The following is a 19,057-nucleotide window of genomic DNA, read 5'->3' as shown; positions in this document are numbered from 1 at the left end:
TTCAAAGCCAGGAGACTCTCCTTCCCTACCTGACACTTGGACCACCCATTATTCTTATCCAGGCACTTTGCATATTCCTTCCTCTTTCATTCATCAAATACTTATTGAGCAACCGCTCGGAACCAAGCACTTTATTCTTAGCACCTTCACTTGGATGATCACTGGGCATCTCAGACATAACTGGCCCCAGACACCTGCCGCTTCCATGTCTCAGGTAATGGCAACTCTCCTTCCAGGTGCTTAGGCCAAAACGTTGCAGTCCTCCTTGCCTCCTCTTTCCCTCACTCCCTGCAGCCAACCTCTCTGCAAACCTTGCGCTCTCTACCTTCAAAGCCCATCCTGAATCTGGCCACCTCTCTCTACTCTCCCAGCCCCCATCACATCTTGTCTGTATTACTCCAGCAGCCTCCTTACCGGTCTGCTTCCACCCACATTTATTCTCTCCTTAGCAGCCAGAGAAATCCTTTAAAACAGGGGTCCTCCACCCTCGGGCCGCGGAGGTCTACGGGCTGTTAGGAACCAGGACGCACAGCAGGAGGTGAGCGGCGGGCAAGCATGTGAGGCTTCATCTGCCGCTCCCCGCTCGCCGTCGCTCGCATCACCGCCTGACCAGCCCCCCACCGCCCCCGCTCCCCACTTCCGTGGATAAATTGTCTTCCACGAAACCGGTCCCTGGTGACAAAAAGGTTGGGGACCGCTGCTTTCAAACATAGCTCAAGACCGTGTTCATTTCAGCCTGGAGTAACAGCCCTCACAGGTTTACAGAGCCCCAGGCCACACATTCTGACGCCACCTCCAGCTGCTCCTCCCTGCCCCCCCCCCCCACTCCTTGCAGTTCCTCAAACACAACAGGCCTCTGGGCCGTTGCACTAGCTGTTCCATCTGCCTGGAATACTCTTCCTCCAGATTTTGGCACGACTGGCTCCCTCATTTCCTTCAAGTATTTCCCAGATGTCACCTTCGCAGTGAGCCCTACCCTGACCATTCTTTTGAAAATTGCAACCGCCCTACTGCCCCAGCTCCCAGTCTCCTTGCCCCTGCTCTATATTTTCCACAAAATTTATTGCCTTCTAACACATTTATTATGGTTGCTATTACTTTTTTTAAATTTTATTTATTTATTTATTTTATTTTTCGGCTGCCTTGGGTCTTCCTTGCTGTGAGCGGGCTTTCTCTAGTTGTGTCGAGCGGGGGCTACTCTTCATTGCGGTGCACGGGCTTCTCATTGCGGTGGCTTCTCTTGTTGCAGAGCACGGGCTCTAGGCGCACAGGGTTCAGTAGTTGTGGCTCGCGGGCTCAGTAGTTGTGGCACACTGGCTTAGTTGCTCTGTGGCATGTGGGATCTTCCCGGACCAGGGCTCAAACTCGTGTTCCCTGCATTGGCAGGTGGATTCTTAACCACTGCGCCACCAGGGAAGCCCCTGGTTTCTATTATTAACTGAATAGAAGTTAATGGGGGAGACATAATAAACAGGAAATAAAAGCATGAGTGTAGGGAAGCTTTTCTTATAAGTGGTTAGTGCTATAATGAAAATACAACCCAGGGATGTGACAGAGACCTGCAGGTAGGCTACTTTCTCATGGCCAGGGAGGGGACATTTGAGCTGAGACCTAAATGATGTGAAGGAGCCCTGAGGAGTTAGAGCCGAGGGGTAGGCTTGAGAAGGAAGAGCATTCTAGGCTGCAGGAACTGCAAGGGCAGAACTCTGACGTGGGGACCAGCAAATTCATGGGCAGATGTTCTGAGCTCACCGGCTTCCAGGGCTGCTGGGAAACCCTAGCCTCCTGCGTTTGGTTGTGCACTCCTGCAACCTTCACTGCAGGCCTAGCTGTCGACTGACTCCAGGCGGAGTCTGGGCGCTGAAGTTGCGTTTCAGGCCGGCGGGAGTGGCGGAAGCAGAAATGGATAATCCCCAGAAGCAGAGGTCCGGGAGACTCCAGGGGCCGGGTTGGGTGGCTGGGAAGCTGGGCCGGGCCTCGCGGGCTGGATAGGAGCCCGCCCAGAGGGGGCGTCTGGGCCGAGGCCGTCCCAGACTTGGCTCTGCGGGAGAAGTGGGCCGGGCGGGGAGAGGGGGACTGGAGGGGGGAAGGGAAGGTCTCCGAGTTCTCTGGGAGGTGGACTGGGTCCGAGGCCCCCGGACGGCCTGAGGTGGGCTCTGCGTTCGAGGCCTCCCGCCACTGACCAGCACAGTGGCTCAGGCGGGCCACGGCCTGTCGGGCCTCAGTTTCCCTCGGGCTTGGATCGCGGGGCGGCTTCGCGGATCGCGAGGCCTAGTGAGTAGTGGGCGGGGAGGGGCGGGGGCGGTAACTCGAGCCGCCCAAGCGGGGTCTTTCGGCTCCCGTGGCCAAGTTAGCGGCCCGGGCGGAGGCGAGGGGTCCCGAGCCGGAATCGCCCCTGGCCGCGGCCGCAGCCCACCCCGCGGGTCGCCCTCCTGGGCTTCGGGGGCGCGGAGGTGAGAGCGGGCCCGGCGGGCTCGGGAGGCGGCGGCCTCCGGGAGGGCGTGGCCCGCGGGGACGTGGCGGGACGACTCCGTGCGCGATGGGGAAACCGAGGCGGCCGCCGCACCCGGAGTCTGCGGCGCTCGCCGGGGAGTTCCCGGTGAGGCGACCCTCTTTCAGGGGGTCAGCGGGTTAGGGGCTCCCGGCGGTGGCCACCGGCCAGCGAGTCCCACGCCCCAGCCCGCCGCTCCTCTAACAAAAGAATTCAGAAAAACGCGGTGCACCGGCTTCCCGCCGGGGTTGAAGTCCGGGCCTCGCATCCCCGGAGCGGGGAGGTGGGTGGGAGAAGACGCCTGTCCCCGTGAGGGGTTGCGGAGACAGTTCGGTGGGCTCCGGAACCCCTCTCCGCGCCCCAGAGGTGAGGCCACTCCTCGAGGAAACATCTGTGTTCTCCCCCTCCTTCTCCTCGACCACCATCGGAGAATGGCCCCTCCCCATCTCAGGACCCTGCTTGCTTCTCTCCATAGCCCTTGTCAAGACCGGTCCTTACGTTATTTATTATTTAATTAATTTAAAAATTCACTAATTATTATTTATTTTTGTCTTTTTTTTACAGCGTGTCTCCCTCACTGAAATGTAGGCTCCAGGAGGGAGGGACTTTATTTTGTCCACTGCTGTAGTCACAGTTATTTTAACAAATAGTTTCAGAGGGCTTTCCCAAGCCCTGCAAGGGGCTGGATATTGGGGGTTACACTGGAAGACATTCTGGGGCTGGGGACAGCGGTGTAAACACAAAGGAGATCATTGCGGGATGAAAACAGAAGTGAGGGATGTGCTGGTTGGGTCACCTTAGATCAGACCACCTTCGTGTTCAGGACCACCTTAGATATAATGATCAGGACAGGCCTCTCAGATTAGCTTACTTAAAGACCACAAATAAACTGTGACAAGTGCTAGAAGGGAAAAGCAAGAAGCTATGAGGGACTTTAACGCTGACCTAGCATTAGAGGGCAGGGCAGTGAGGTCTGAAGAGTGACGATCGGGACAATGGGACTCAGCTCCTTAAGTTGCTCATAAGCGCGGGGCCTGGGTGGTTCCGTGATGGGGGGGGGTGGTCAGGGAAAGCTTCCTGGAGGAGGCGGTGGTTTCATTTGTCCCCAAAGCCTAAGTAGGAGTTTTCATCCCTTAGGATGGGTTGACTGGGTTTGAGAATTCTTTTGCAGGTGCCCCGGAAACCACGTGGTCAAAGGGCTGAGCTGTGTGGCCAGACAAGAGAGGCCCCTGCCCCTGTCCAGTGAGCTCTGCTGGTAAGTGGGTCACTGCCAAGACTTGCCCCCAAAGGGTGGGAGGGAATCAGGAGACCAAGCTCCGCTTCTCACTGGCCATGTGACCGTGGGCAGTTCACCTTCACTGTCCTGACCTCAGTTTTCTGCGAGTCAGGAGGACAGTTGGATGAGATGCCACTTGTGACCTGTGGGGCACCAGCGTTCAGTGGTTGAGGTTGATCCTACTCAGCCGTGCCCTGTGTTTGTACTTCGCTCTTATTTACTGAGCAGGTCCCTGTCCGAACCCACACTGATGGAGGAATGAGGCAGGCCTGCCCCACTCCAGCCCTATCTGGCCCTGAAGGCTACTAAAGGACAGCTGTGCCATTAACAAATGAGAGGCCAGCAGGGGTGCACAGGGGTCACAGAAACCCCGGATGTTTGGCTTCAGGATTGGAGCTAAGGGGCCCTCAGATTAGGGGATGGTTTAAGCACAATGGTTTTTATGAGTTTGGGGTCCACTTCAGCTCAGCTGATGCCTTTTCCTTTGGGTTTTAAACAGCTGTGTCAAAGCCCTGCCATACTTCCTGGTCTGATACAATCACATTATCCTTTTCTCTGAGTCCTCTGATGTCCAGTTTTTTGCATGATCCTCACAATAGCCCTTTGAGAGAAAAGGCAGGGGAGACTAGCCCATTTCACAGATGAAGACACTGAGAGCCTCAGGGCACAGCAAGTGAGAAGAGCCCACAGGCCTGGGGCCCAGGTCTTTCCAGAGCCAGTGCTCTTTTTCCCACAGGGGCACAAGGGCTGCCTCCCTCTGATCTGTGTCCACCTCTCTCACCTCACAGTTCTTATGCGAGCCATGAAGCTGAACGAGAGGAGTGTGGCCCACTACGCCCTGAGCGACTCCCCAGCAGACCACGCAGGCTTCCTGCGCACTTGGGGGGGCGCAGGGACTCCACCCACCCCCAGTGGCACTGGCCGAAGGTGCTGGTTTGTCCTTAAAGGCAACCTGCTGTTCTCCTTTGACAGTCGAGAGGGCCGGGCCCCCCTGAGCCTAGTGGTGCTGGAGGGCTGCACAGTGGAGTTGGCCGAGGCTCCCGTGCCTGAAGAGTTTGCCTTTGCCATCCGCTTTGATGCCCCTGGAGTGCGCCCACACCTGCTCGCGGCAGATGGGCCAGCGGCCCAGGAGGCCTGGGTGAAGGCACTGTCCAGGGCAAGCTTTGGCTACATGCGCCTGGTGGTGCGTGAGCTGGAGAGCCAGTTGCGTGATGCCCGCCACAGCCTGGACCTGCATCGCCACTCATCCTGGAAGGCCATTCCCAGCCGCTGTAAGCCCCAGGCTCCTGACCACTGGTCTCCTGGCCTGGAGAACGGTCACTCCCTCTCCAGAGATTGCAGCCCTATGGCCTCGGTGGAAGAAGGGGGCAGCAGGCCAGTAGGGCGGGGCTTGGCCGAATGGGAGTTGCAGGGCCCTGCCAGCCTCCTCCTAGGCAGGGGGCAGAGCCCTGTGTCCCCTGAGACCTCCTGCTTCTCTACTCTACATGACTGGTATGGCCAGGAGATTATGGAGCTGAGGCGGGCGTGGCTGCAGAGTGCCCAGGGGAGCCAGCCAGAATGTGAGGAACGGGATAGGCCCTGAGCCTGGGCCCTTCGGGTTCAGCCCTTGTCCTGCTGGTCAGGACACCAGTGCCAGTGCTTTATCAAGAGTTTAATGTTTACTGGTTTCTGAAGTTGCTGTTGGATGTGAGTTCTCCCCTTCCTGCTTTTTAGACTTGCTTCAGGTTACAGATCCACCCTCACACCTAGAGGGGACTGAGGAATCATTAACTTTCAACCCCTTTATTTCCTTTATTTCCTGAGGGCCAGAGAGGAGAGGTGGCTTGCTCAGCAGCCACAGACCTAGGTCTCCTGACTGCCCCTCTCTTAGGGGATATTAATGAAATGGAGGAAGTGGGGAATATTACATGACCACAGGCCGCTCTGCCTTTCACCTACACACGATTCTACAGACACAATTTCCAACATGGGGAATCTTGTATAAATACCAGAAGTTGGCTGCAGTGTTGGCTTGAGGGACTGATATTGTCAGAAAAAGTGGATTTACTGTGTTATGGGGGTTTCTGGGGCCCGGCTCACTCTGAGTGATGAGAAGATTGGGCATGGGACCCCCACTCTGCAATTTGGACAGGACCCTTTGGAGGGAGAGGGCACTTAGCCAGTCAAGAGGGATTTATCCTGCTCTGAAAGTGTTAGGGCCCCATCTTCTTTCCCTGGCTGCCCTGTCAACAGACAGTGCTTGGTCATTGCCCCAGGAGGGCCAGTAGCTTTTATATGTCAGCAGAAATCCTTCCTGTACTCTGTCCTCAGCTGCCAAGTGGGAAGCTGAAGTGGGGAGGCAGTGAGGCTCCCTGGGAAAGCCAGTTTCTTACTTTGGTTTTCAGTCCTGGGCATCTAGGAGCTTGGGCACAGGCTTCCTGGCACGCTGTGATAAACTCCTCTCTCTTGGCTGGACTCCCAGAGAGATGCTCCTGATCCTGAAACCCCCTAGGAACTCGTGCACAGTCTTGCTCGGCACCCAGTGTGTACCTGCCAAGATCCTCTTGTTCCTACTCTCTCACCAGCATGGCGCCAAGCATTTGCTTTATCGATTGTTCTGAGAGGAAAAGTGGCTGGTTGGACAGAGCCAGAGGCCAGATCAGCCTGATAGCCTAGGGGTGTGGTGGCAGTGGCTGGATAGAAGATGCAGAGCCTGGTCTAGTCATCCCCCTCCTCCAATATACACAATCTCCCCCTTAGCCTCTCTCCCTTATTGGGGCCTTGGACAGCCTGAGCTAGAGGCTTCGGCTCAGAGCCTCTTAAGTCCAGGAGGCTGACATGCCATCCAGGGTCCTGAACCAGTTCCTAGGAAGCCAGGCCTGTTTCCCAAGAGGGGCCACCTTCCCAGCCTTGTATGGGAGCCCCACAGCCCCGATGCATCTTGTTTTATACACAGACACTACGGGCTTTTTGTTATCTTGCTTATTGTTACAGTGCTTTTTATACGATTAAAACATTATGTTTTTTTATTACTTATTTTGGCTCGTTTACTTTCGCAATCACCTGGAGAGTTTGTGTGAAAGCCCCCATTTCCCCCCTTTTCAGATATATTTTCCATTTAGCTATACATAACATATACCTTGGCATGAAATAAAATTCCAAAATCATTCAAGTAGCACGAGTAACAAATTTGGATTTTTAATGTTAAAAAAAATACGATAGTTTGAAGTTCAATTAAAGTGGTTTCTCATTTCAACAGCCCCCTGCTCTGCCACGCCCAGGCGGTCCTGGGGGCGGCAACAATGACAGAAATCGGAAGGCTTCACAAGGACAACTCCACTCAGGTGGCCCCGCCCACCAGGCCCGGAATGAGGGGTGTACCGGGCCCTTGGCGTCATCCTCCTGACGTCACCATGTCGGGCCGCAACAGGCACTAGGCGCATTGCGCAAGTCTGTGAGCTGGACCTCTCGTCTGATCCCTAAAGCCTCGCGAGGCTTCGGGCGGCGTTCTTCCCGAGGGCGGCACGGGGGCCGGGAGGTGGGTTGCAGGTGCCCGGACGAGGGGGGCAGCTGGGAGATGGCGTCCGGAGCGGGTCGCTGGCTGGCGCTGGCACCCGTCGGATCTGGGGCTTTCCGGAGCGGGCTGAGCCTGGGGAAAGGTGGCGATGTCTCCACCGGACGGGGCGGCTTATTTCGGAGTCTGGTACCATCGAGGTCAGTCATCGTTACTCGCAGCGGCGCCATTTTGCCCAAACCGGTGAAAGTGAGTGTCTGCCTGGAGGCGGGGCGAAGGGGCCGAGGACAGTCATTGTGGGGAGTGTGTGCGGGCTCACGCTGATTGATAGGAGCAAAGGCCAGTCGAACGACCGCCTTAGACCGGAAGACGGATCAAGGACAAAGTTTTGCGCTAATGCGCTGCTAATTTTGACAAATGGGAGGAAATGGTCGGGTTAGATCCGGGAGTTGAGCAGGGTTCGTGGAGACAGAAGATGGGGGGCAAGAGCGGAGAAAGACGGCACTTTGCACTAGCTCATCGTGAGGAGTGCGGTGCCCTGGCTCTCCGGAGCCACAAGACTCCGCTTTATGCGTCCAGTATAGACAAGTCATGTAACCTCTCTACCATAGAGTTGATGGGATGAAAAACGAATTGTGGAATGACTTTGTAAATAAAGGGTAAGTGGGACAGACCTTATCTTTTTGCGAGTTTTGACCTAGTATTTAATTTCATGTGATTGGGTGTGCAGAGAATTATTACTATCAGTGTTTTTACTAATGAAGAATCAGGGGCCAGACTAGTGAAGCCAGTGTCCAAAGCTAGCAGCTGACTTAGGTTCCGGAATTCAGATTTCCTGTTGGTACAACTCCCACCAGATCCTATTTTTTCCCACCACTGAGTGTTATCACATGCCCTCAGTACCCTTGGAGTTTTCTCAGTAAAACATGAACAGTCCCTTATACCAAGTAAGTTTGCTTTTTGACTCCAGCGCTGTGTGAGAGTTACAAAACATTCTTTTAAAGCTAGTCTGGCCGACGCAAGGTCACACAAGGTGAGTTCAGGGCTGTTTCAGAGCAGGAAGCACGGTCATGTTGAGGAAGAGATGCCTTTAAAGAGGCACAACTGAAGAGGAAAAAAAAAAAACTTTTTTTTGAAACTCCGTAGGAAGATATGAGAGGAAATGTTGAAATTTTACTGAAACTCCGCCAGTGCATTTAAATAGCTAGTCTTTTAATATAAAGACATGCTCAATTTTCAAAACATATTTCTAAAATTTAATGTAGTGAAATCAGATTTCTCAGGCATCAGGGAACCAGTTAAAGAACTGTGTAGAATATCCCTTCACTGTACATGTTCATTTTTTTGTAATCTATTTTCATGTATTTAGTAGTTTATTCAAGGAGAGCTGAACTCTATTCGCTAGTCCAGCTTGTAGTACTTTCTCACCTGTTTATGAGTATCTGCAAGTAATTAATAGATTGTGCCCTAACTTTTAGATGTCTGTGAGTACCTTGTGCTTCTCTTTCCAGTGTACAGTTTGATGGCCATAAAATCACTTTATCTCTTCTTGTAATTTTTTTTCTTGCTCTGAACTTTTCCAAGGACTTTAAAATCAAGTTGCTTATGATGGATCTCAGGTCCACAGGAGGGAATGCCCCCGAGAGGGCCAGGCCTTCTGTGGTCCTACTAGAATGGGCTCTGGCGCTCACAGCCACCACTTTGACCCTCTGCAGATGTCCTTCGGCCTTCTCCGTGTGTTCTCCATTGTGATCCCCTTTCTCTATGTCGGGACGCTAATTAGCAAGAACTTTGCTGCTCTACTTGAGGAGCATGATATTTTTGTTCCAGAGGATGATGATGATGACGACTAATAGGTAAGACTTGCTTTTGATGCAACTGTGATGCAGTTTGGCTTGGTAGCAGAATCTGGACATTCGAAGCAGAAGCACAGACTTTTAATGCATTGACTCTTGGTGACTAATGTTTTTATGTCACCTTTTCCCTATGCTGGATGAAGGAAACTATCTTACTGACTTATAAATTCACTGGCGTCTCTTCCAACCAGGTTGGATCCCAGCCAGCCTTTTCTATTTGCCCTTTCATGTACACTCAATTTTCTCAACCCACAAATTTTCTTGACAATTTAATATGCCTTACACACCCACCACAAACAACTTCATTTCACCAGCTCCACATTGAAATTTAGAAACTGCAGGCCCTCATCAGTGAGCTCTGGTTACCAAGCTCTGCACCAGCACAGCCTGTACACAGGCACTGCTGCCTGGTTCATACACTGCTCACAAACCCCTCCCCTGTGCCAGTTCCATTCAGCTTTCTTGTGCTGACTTCCTGTGCCCTAGTATGTGCTGACTGGCTGCATTACTGTTATAAACAAGGACCCTCCTGACTCTTTAGTCTGGCATTTAAGGCTTGCGATGATCTGGTCACACCTGTTCTTCCAGCCTTATCTTCCACATTCCCAACCACATACCTATCCCCAATATTCACTATCTCTTGAGTTACTCTCTCTCTTACCCACTCCCAGTGACCCATTATTCCTCCCAGTTGAAAGATTATTTCCCACTGCTCTCATTTCCACCAATTCTTCATTATCTTTGATGAAGTCTTTCCTCCATTTGAAAGTGACTGCTCCGTCTCCTGACCAGTACCTCTTGTGACAGTCAGTATTATATGCTTAAGATATACCCTAAACTCTACTTGACCATATTCTTGGTGTAGGGAACATGTCTTTTTATACCTTCAGGCCCCCAGTGCCCAGTCTCTGGTGAATGTTCAGTATATATATGAATGAATAATTGAATGTACTCAAAACTGCCTATCTCCTGCCGTGTTTGGTAGAACCACTCTATGGAATTCTTTCGGTATATGGTAAGAGGATGGCTCTGTCACCCAACTGACTGCTGCTTTCCTTTCTTGCAGGGCATGGAGAAGTACAGAAAGGAGAAAGCCCTAACTTAAGAAATGGTGATGCTCGCAGCCTCTCCTCCTTCCCTATCAGCAGATGGGCCCAGGGAAAGCCCTCAGCCTCCCAACCCCCGTGAAGCCTCCTGCATGGTCTGTGACCATAGCTTAGATCCCCAGGCTCTGGGAGGTTCCTGGCGATGTGCTGTCCACTGAGCATAATCAGATTATGAATAAACATAATAAACAGCAGCTCTGTATGACTGAGTGATGGCTGAAGTTTCTCAATACAAGTAGGGCTCTAATTGCAGTTTCTTCACCCTGCTGTCCTATCTCTATCAGCTGAACAAATAGGTCTGATTTACAACGCAGGGCCTCCAGGCCCCTATGGATCCACAAGGTAACCATGGGGACCTGGGACCAATTTTCATTATTTACAAAAGCCCAACAGCTGCACAGGCTAACTGAAGGCTCAAGCTTTTGTGTTGAGTAACACTGGCTAGTTATCCCATGCAATCAGAAGAAGCTTTGATTGTTTAAAACTCCTTGAGAAATACCACTTTTTAGAATTCTTTCAAAACTTGGATTCCTTAGATGAAAAAATAATAAAGGGCAAGAGAAAAACAAATACCGTATGCTAACACATATATGTGGACTCTTAAAAAAAAATGGTCATGAAGAACCTAGGGGTAAGATGGGGATAAAGACACAGACGTACTAGAGAATGGACTTGAGGATACGGGGAGGGGGAAGGTAAGCTGGGACGAAGTGAGAGAGTGGCATGGACACATACACTACCAAACGTGAAATAGCTAGCTAGTGGGAAGCAGCCGCGTAGCACAGAGAGATCAGCTCATCAGCTTGGTGCTTTGTGACCACCTAGAGGGGTGGGATAGGGAGGGAGACGCAAGAGAGGAGATGGGGATATATGTATAACTGATTCACTTTGTTATAAAGCAGAAACTAACACACCATTGTAAAGCAATCATACTCCAATAAAGATGTTAAAAACAACAAAAAAAATAAGGGGGTTGTTGGTGCTGAAAAATCTGGGAATCCTCAGGGCGACTGTACCTATAGATACTGAACCCCTTTCTCCAGCATTTAGACTGTCCAGGGAAGGCACAGAGAAGACTACCATCCAAAGCAAACAGAGATCAGGTCTTTAACCTGGGTCAAGATTTATTCTCATCGCTAGAGCTACACTCCATTTGCAAAGGGAATACTTCTGTGCGTGCACTGAACAGCTGGGTCCCTAGCAGGATGCCTGATTGACAAGGAAGTTAATTTCATTTTAAGGACCAGTGCTTGTTGCAGATAGGGGGTTAGGCCTCTGAGCAGCCATTTTCTTCAGGGAAACCCAGGGAAAAATAGCCCAGCTTGTCAGCTCTACTTCTGGGCCTCTTAGTGCTGCTCAGATCCTCCTCCAATAGCAAGAGCTGGCTAATTTTGGATAATCTGTGCCATTACACCAAAATATCCAATCCTGGGGGCTGCAGAAACACAGCTAAGTTAACAAAGCCATCCAGCATCACACCCAGAACAGCAGTTTCTGAGCAGATGGCCTCACCATTCCTGTTTACCAACATGCAAGGCTCTGAGAAAAGAGAATCTAATTTACTGGAAACACCACACTTCAGGAGACAGGAAAGAACAAGTGGTGTGTTCAACTTGTTCAGACAAAAAGCGAGACTGCAGAAGTAGAGCTGCTCATTGGTTCACCAATGGAAATCTATCATGAAATGACCATCATATATTGAGTTTATTTGTGCTCTAAAATATTTAAATATCAACATGCACTTTTCCATTGAGTGATTTCACGGGTCGTGCCCAACATAGAACTTGGACAGGAAATCCTTCGGCCTTGGTGCTTCTGTTTCATGGAAAAACCGCATAATGTGTGTCCGCTGCTTCCACACTTTAATTGTTTCTTCCAGTTCCATCTTTCCCTGCACAAGTGAGGGGAGAGGTCTTCAGTCAGAGTGGTTGAGTGGAAGGAATACAACAAGGAAGGCCAGGACTCGATTCTCTGCTCTGGCACTGACTTGCTGAGTGACCTTGGGCAAGTAACATACTGTGTCTAGACCATACTTTCTGCATCTGGAAAATGAGGTGGTTGGACTAAGTAATTCTGAGACCTTTCAAATACTCCTTAACTCTCTGGCTGACTGGTTCCAAGAAGAGACTTCAGGTTACCAGGCCTCTGCCCCGACTGCCTAACTTGACTGGCTTAATCTACATTCCTGCTTAACATTCTTTCCGTGTTATTTACTGGCCCATATGCTGAAGTTGCCACTGATGCTAATGAGACGGACCAGAGAGACAGAATCAGGCGCAGGATCTGACTCCATGGCCTGCTCTTCCGGCTGAAAACTGGCAACCAGGTGAAGCAGTAACTTCCGGGGATGAGGTTCAAGAAGAGTTCAAACTTTCCTCTGTTTTTAGTTTTAAAATGTAAGCCCCAGTGGATTTTCCCCTGAATAATCTTATAATCTATTTAACCAGGTGAGAACCTCCAAGTTGAACTATTCCTTTGAAACACTATGTAACAGTTGCTGACCTAGTCGTTGCTTTTAAACTTGGAGATAAAATGTTCATCTGAGAAGACTGAGAAGCTCTGGACAAGCTGGCTGCTCTTTAAAATCAGTCAGGGAGAGTTAGTTACCTTAATCACCAGAAGATCAACCACCCTGGGGTCTATGACGTGGGCATTCTTCATAAACATTTCTCGGACTTTATCCCGTCCCTGTTTCACAGAGATGTCTAGCTGGAATAAATGCACTAAAGAGAAAACATGATTCAGGGTAGAGATGGTTAAAACGTGTTTTTAAAAGAACTGAGTCAACGGCTAGTCATTGAACACATAGGTTGCCCATTCATTCCATTCACCAAATACTAGCCTGACCTTAAGCTAGGTGCTTGAGGATGTGAGGAAGCGTGAGATATGGCACTTGCTCTCAAAGAGCGTAAATCTGTTTGGGGCGACAAGCCCCCTGCATTTGAAGAGGCAGCATAGCACAGTTCAAGAGCATGAACAACCTGGGTTCAAATCCCAGCTCTGTCACTTATCAGCTATATGATTCTGTGTGTGTTCACTTCTCTGTGCCTGAGTGTATTTATTTGTGAGTGAAGTAAGGACGACAACAGCACATGTAACTACAGAGCTGTTGTGAGGATTCTATGAGCGAACAGTGCCTGGCATGGAATAAGCTCTCAATAAATGTTAGCATTATTATTACATGGAACTGACAAAAGATGACATGGTTGAAATTAATGTACAGTGATATGGTGTAGGTTTGTGCACCATGCAAACTTAAGAGTCGAGGGAGACTGCTGCTTGTGCAGGTAGGGAAAGGCATCAATCCAGCAAACGATTACTACCACATTAGGTTACCTGGAGGAAAGAGAGGAGTTTAAGATGTAGCTCCTGCTCTTAAATCCATGAGTGCCCATATTAAAATCATAATATTCAGCAATCCCTGATTAAGTGCTAAAATAGTGGCACAGACTCAGTGACCTGGGAGTTTGACAAGGCATACAGATGTCCTTTGAAAATTAGGTGTTTTTATTCTCATCCTCTGGCAGTTGGCCTTCAGTGGATTTGCTGATGGCAAGGACATGAACAGGGCCTTGTGTGGTAGGTGGAATAAGGACAGAAGAGAGGAGCACGCGAGGCTCAGGGGACAGCATAACCAAGGCTCACGGGCTAGAATGAGCACTGTGGTTGAGGAGGGCAGTGGGCTCACTTGGTGAGGATACCCTGTGGTGTGGCCATTCCTGTGACAGGTCCACTCTCGTCTATGGAACTATCACAACCAGCTCTGAAAACCACGAGGGCTATCTAGTGACTGAATTAACCAACAACAAAGTTTGAATCTTTAATTATACTCATAACTTAGTGATGGCAATAGAAAAATAAAGCTTCTGCTGAGGGAGAGATCATGCCAGGCTGATTCAACCAAAGAATAAGCAATAGCAGAAACCTAGTAGGAGAAGCTGCATCCCAGCTTTGTAGCTAAGTGTTAACAGAGAAGACAGGATCACATGAGAGAGAACTCAGTATCCAGTGGTGTGCTGGAGCAGGCTGCCGTGGTGAGCCAACTGTACACATCTCTTCCCAGATCGGCCGTCACTGACTTCACCTTGATAGCTTAAAATCAACCGTGGTGGGAACATTTACATCATTGAAAATGGTAAACACTATAAATCTAGATTTCCTGACAGAGAGTTAGCTGTTAAACACCACAGTATCACATGTGGAATTTTAGAAAAGAGCAAACAAAGGGACCGTAAGAAGACAGAGACACAAATGAATGCAAACTAATATGGATCCTGGAATTTAGAATCTTACCACTAGAGGACTGTGGGGACTTGCCTTAAGTCAGACTACTGGTCCCTGGCAAACATGGGCCTAGAATCCAGGTTGCTTATTGGTTTTTAATTTACAATTTTGTGCTCTTTTAAGGAAAGGAGTATGAGGAATCTTCCCCTGCTATCAGTGCTTACCTTTCCTGCGTTTCCATATTAGAATCCTGCCCAACCTCGGGAGAAAAAAGCAAGGTGCCTCTGTGCATACTGGGGGAGCTGGTGTCCACCTCCTCCCATTCCACAAGATCTCCTGAACCACACACCAGCGCACTGGGTGTATGAATCTTCTCCTCAGGAAAATATTCACAGGCACGAATGCAAAGTTTTGCCTACAATGTCAGTTCACGAATCCCTGAATGCCCATCCTCCCAGGTTAAGAATCCTTGTCTCTAAAGAGGCAAATTCATAGCTTTCTCCTAGTCATCCTTCTCCCACCTCAACCCCCTGGACACACCCCCTCCACCAGTGAGAAACAGCCTAAGCTATAGCCCACTGGACTGTTCTTTGGTCTAAGTCAGTGGTTGTCAAACCAGTGACAATTTTTGCCCACCAGGACACTGGCAACATCTGGAGGCATTTCTGATGATCACAACCAGGGGGGAGAATGCTAATGGCATCACTGGGTGGAGGCCAGGGATGTTGCTAAACATCCCAAAATGCACAGGACAGTCTCCGCAGCAAAGAATTATCCAGCACAAATGTCACTGTTGAGAAGCCCTGGTGTAAATCATTTCCAACTGTTCTTTCTCAACTCACAGATTCCTGGCTTAATCTTTGAATCCTGAATATTTTAATTTCGATTTGAAAAAATCTGAGAGGCACAAAAAGAAGATATGGAAGTGCCCCTTTTGGATGAAGGTGACTTCCATAGTCTGTGTGTTTTCCTCAAGTTATTGTTAAGGCTTTTCTGAGTCAGGGAGGCTCTGACAGGTTAGGAAGGATGACACTGATATGGTCCTCAGCCGTCTGCTCCAATTCATTTTGGTAGCATTCATACCAAGTGCCGGGAGATCCTTAGATGGGAAGGCAGCATGGTGTGATGAAAAAAGAACATGGGATCTGGGGTCAAACAAGCTGGGTAAGGTCTCCACACCATCATGAACTAGGACCTTGCCTGGGGTACAGCCTCCTCAGTCTATTTCTTCACCTACAAGATAGGGAAGACAATAACCTCTTACCTAACTCCTTTACAGGAATGTGGTGAAAATCAAGTGACAACATCTTATAAACAGTAAAGCATCGATACAGATGTTAACTATTAAAAATTTCAGCACTTACTTCCCATACCTCTGTTATATTTGGGGTTTTAATGATCTGGTTATATACGCCTATCTTCCTGACTAGACCATAAGACCCTGGAAGGCAGGGTTGTGTTTTAGTCACTTTCATATCTCTCTAGGCATCCAGTACTGACCCTGTAGTACAAGAGGTACCGAATGAAATGGAAATTAAACAAATGAGTAGTTTCTATAGAAAGTCTCCTGTTGTGTTGTAACCAGCAAGCAGCATGTAGTATTTCTTCAAAGGAGGGAATCCAAGGCAGTTTCGTTCTGTGCTCCCATGCAGAGGCAACCACCCAGGCAAATGGCACTCTGTTCCACAAGCACGGCATAACTGGGTCCCGTAAGATTCAGGGAAAACTACAGCAGAAGCTGAGCCAACTGTAACAGTTGGACAATCAGGGTCTGAAGTCTGGCTCTTCCACTTACTAATGGTGTGATGTGAGACAAGTTTATGTGCCTCAGTTTTCTCATCTGTAAGACAGGGAAATAATTAGAACCCACCCTAAAATGAGGCAATGTAAAGCATTTAGCATAGTGCTGGGCCACATGTATGCATTTCAATGAACGTTAGTTATTATCAATACTTTTACTTATTCCCAGTCCTTAGTTTGGATCCTCAGCTGGAATCCCCAGTGATGGATGTCATGACACTAGTGTACACACAGGCCTGAGCAAACGACAAGCTACAGATCACTGATCCTCCCCATTGACCCCCCGCCAACCTCCCCCTGCTCTACAGGCTCCTATAACCCCCTGCCTTCTCCTCTTCTCAGGACCCTTCTGACTGTGGGCTTATCTTCTCAAACAGTATTTGAGGGAAAGTCTCGGAGGGTGTTGATTTTGAATGAGCTAGATACCTGGGTTCTATCCTCAACTCAGTCACTGATTTTTTTACCCTTTGCCAACTATTCTTTCTGCCATCTGGGTCTTGTTCCCCACCCCCTGCTCCTCCCTGCAACAAGAAAGTATTCTTGGGCACTCATAGATGTATTCTGCTAGGCAAACCTGCTTTTAAACATCTGCATTTGAATACACCCTACACACACACACACACACACACACACGCACGCACGCACGCACGCACGCACGCACGCACGCACGCACGCACAGCTACTGTCACTCCCCTAAGCCTATTATCCATCTGTCCCCTGAAGGCATGTGAATTTGTAGTCCCTGAACCCGCCCACAATCACTCTGGTTTCTCCCTCCCTTGTATCCTGTGGGTCTAAGTTATGGTCATGGGCAACCTCTCAAAAAGTCAGCTTGAGGACAAGTGACACTGGAGCTGACACAGCTCCCATACATTAAACAGCTGGGTTCTGCACGGAGAGTGAGCCCTACACGTGACAGTAACAATAATAACAAGACAGCAGTAGCAGCCAGCACTTAATGAGTGTCTAAGTATCAGACACTATCCTAAGCACTTTAGATGCATTCACCTATTCAACAGAGCAACTCTCTGAAGAAGATACTATATATTATCATTTTACAGATGAGGAAACTGAGGCATAGTGAGATGAAACAACTTGCTCACGGTCACACAGCTACTAAGGGGAAAGTGGAGGCAAGTCCATGTAACCACCCCATTTTACTGCTTCTCACACTCAGACAAGGAAGTGGCACCCTAAGGGGTGCTATGGTGCTCCAGCTCACTTAAAAACACACTAAATCAAATCAACAAAATTACCAAATATCGACAGCCCCTGACATCTGTACTGTCCTTGACAGTTCAGATGGGATTTTCCCCAAGTTTTCTTTCATCGGGTACACTGGGCAGCGCTGAGGGGGATGCCAAGATGAAAGAACAGTCTCTGAACCCGGGGAGCTTATATGTTAGTCCTTCGGGTGAACAGATTGGTTCTCTGACATCTAAGCGAAGTCAGGGGTTCTGGGGGGGCAGGGGAAGGAGTTCCTAAGGAATACTAGGGGCCTGTGGAACTAGGTAAAAAGACTTCGGAGGGCTTCCCTGGTGGCGCAGTGGTTGAGAGTCCGCCTGCCGATGCAGGGGACACGGGTTCGTGCCCCGGTCCGGGGGGATCCCATATGCCGCGAAGCGGCTGGGCCCGTGAGCCATGGGCGCTGAGCCTGCGCGTCCGGAGCCTGTGCTCCGCAACGGGAGGGGCCGCAGCAGTGAGGGGCCCGCGTACCAAAGGAAAAAAAAAAAAAAGACTTCGGAGACTGGGGAGGGAGGCACCTCACCCGGAGGGGCTGGAAAAGACACCACTGTCTTACTGGATGACCCTGGGAAAGTCACTTCCCTGCTCCGGTTCTGCTTCTTTCTCTGTGGGGGATGTGGGGACCAGATGATCGCTCAAATCCCACCGCCCCTTTGTTTATATAACCTAATGGATGTCTGTAAACACATTCAGGAAGAGTTGACTCTGGGTTCCAGATCCACCAGGGGCTGGCTCTGGGCCTTGCGCGGATCACTTCGCCTCTAGGTGCCTCAGCTGCCTCACCTATAAAGTGAGCGTGTCACTGACAGTCCTTGCTCTCCCGCCCAGAGGTTCGGGAAGAATTCCGGGGGACAAAAGGGCAAGGGCGCCCTAGCAGCGCGGTTCCGACGCAGAGCACGAATGGTCTGACCCTGGCGCCGCCGCCGCCAGGTCAGGCCCACCAAGGCTCGTGTGACCCTCCTTCCCTGAAGCGCTCGGAATCACCTCTGCCCAAGCTGGTGACCTCGGCTCGGCCCGGCAGAAATGGGAGGCCGGGACGGCGGCGACCTTGGGCGGCTGCCTCCGGGGCCCCGCGTGCGCCGCTGCCTCTCACCAGTGTTCGGCACCTCCCGATACCAGGCGCGGTAGAGCTCGCGCACCCTCCGCTTGGCCTCGTTCATGTCCCGACTGAAAATGGGCTTCACCGAGATGCTGGCCGCAGCAGCAGCCCGGCTGAGGCCGCTCGCCGCCATCTTGCGAAAGAAACCACCTCCCAACTTCACCCCGTTTCAACCCTAAGTCCGGCCGAGGGACGAATCTTTTTTCTCATTGGCTAAAACTTAAAGTCCCGCCCCTAAACTACTGGTGGGCGGGATAAAGGCTATGGGGCTCTCTGATTGGCTGAGAAGCCTCTCTCTCCCTCTCCCTCTCCCTCTCCCTCTCCCTCTCCCTCTCCCTCTCCCTCTCCCTCTCCCTCTCCCTCTCCCTCTCCCTCTCCCTCTCCCTCTCCCCCTCCCCCTCCCCCTCCCCCTCCCTCTCCCTCTCCCTCTCCCTCTCCCCCTCCCCTCTCCCTCTCCCCCCTCCCAT

General features: G+C 50.5%; 3 protein-coding genes across 7 annotated transcripts; 2 read left to right on the top strand and 1 right to left on the bottom strand.

Moving 5' to 3' along the window:
• The first annotated feature begins 1,902 nt into the window (after positions 1–1,902).
• Positions 1,903–6,778, top strand: PHETA2 (PH domain containing endocytic trafficking adaptor 2). 5 transcript variants are annotated; one of them, XM_081248897.1, is made up of 3 exons: positions 1,903–1,925; positions 3,663–3,746; positions 4,556–6,778. In XM_081248897.1, exon 3 carries the CDS (start codon positions 4,561–4,563, stop codon positions 5,347–5,349), a length of 789 nt encoding a protein of 262 aa, XP_081105023.1. In that variant the 5' UTR covers positions 1,903–1,925; positions 3,663–3,746; positions 4,556–4,560; the 3' UTR covers positions 5,350–6,778. The 5 variants fall into 5 exon arrangements, with proteins under 5 accessions (XP_081105023.1, XP_081105019.1, XP_081105020.1 ...); XM_081248893.1 differs by lacking the exon at positions 1,903–1,925 and adding an exon at positions 2,064–2,274; XM_081248894.1 differs by lacking the exon at positions 1,903–1,925 and adding an exon at positions 2,324–2,453.
• A 450-nt stretch (positions 6,779–7,228) lies between these two features.
• On the top strand, positions 7,229–10,424 carry SMDT1 (single-pass membrane protein with aspartate rich tail 1). The gene is made up of 3 exons (XM_081248898.1): positions 7,229–7,509; positions 8,976–9,116; positions 10,183–10,424. The coding sequence occupies exons 1-2, from the start codon at positions 7,324–7,326 to the stop codon at positions 9,111–9,113; spliced, it is 324 nt and encodes a 107-aa protein (XP_081105024.1). The 5' UTR covers positions 7,229–7,323; the 3' UTR covers positions 9,114–9,116; positions 10,183–10,424.
• A 1,483-nt stretch (positions 10,425–11,907) lies between these two features.
• Positions 11,908–18,745, bottom strand: NDUFA6 (NADH:ubiquinone oxidoreductase subunit A6). The gene is made up of 3 exons (XM_081248678.1): positions 18,585–18,745; positions 12,830–12,945; positions 11,908–12,113 (listed from the first exon to the last, which is right to left on the bottom strand). Exons 1-3 carry the CDS (start codon positions 18,721–18,723, stop codon positions 11,982–11,984), a joined length of 387 nt encoding a protein of 128 aa, XP_081104804.1. The 5' UTR covers positions 18,724–18,745; the 3' UTR covers positions 11,908–11,981.
• Positions 18,746–19,057: the final 312 nt, after the last annotated feature.

Source organism: Mesoplodon bidens (assembly GCF_964165515.1).
Source record: "Mesoplodon bidens genome assembly, chromosome: 11".
NCBI classification, from domain to species: Eukaryota; Metazoa; Chordata; class Mammalia; order Artiodactyla; family Ziphiidae; genus Mesoplodon; species Mesoplodon bidens.
The sequence above is the reverse complement of the archived record's forward strand: the minus strand, read 5'-3'. Positions and strand labels throughout refer to the sequence as shown.

Bases quoted from the DNA above. Each gene is read 5' to 3' on its own strand.
- PHETA2 (XM_081248897.1), top strand. From the start codon at position 4,561: ATGCGAGCCATGAAGCTGAACGAGAGGAGTGTGGCCCACTACGCCCTG.
- SMDT1 (XM_081248898.1), top strand. From the start codon at position 7,324: ATGGCGTCCGGAGCGGGTCGCTGGCTGGCGCTGGCACCCGTCGGATCT. The intron at 7,510-8,975 runs GTGAGTGTCTGC...GACCCTCTGCAG, and splicing joins TTTTGCCCAAACCGGTGAAA to ATGTCCTTCGGCCTTCTCCG.
- NDUFA6 (XM_081248678.1), bottom strand. From the start codon at position 18,723: ATGGCGGCGAGCGGCCTCAGCCGGGCTGCTGCTGCGGCCAGCATCTCG. The intron at 12,946-18,584 runs GTGAGAGGCAGC...TTTTCTCTTTAG, and splicing joins TCGGGAGGTGCCGAACACTG to TGCATTTATTCCAGCTAGAC. The intron at 12,114-12,829 runs GTAACTAACTCT...TCACTTGTGCAG, and splicing joins TTGATCTTCTGGTGATTAAG to GGAAAGATGGAACTGGAAGA.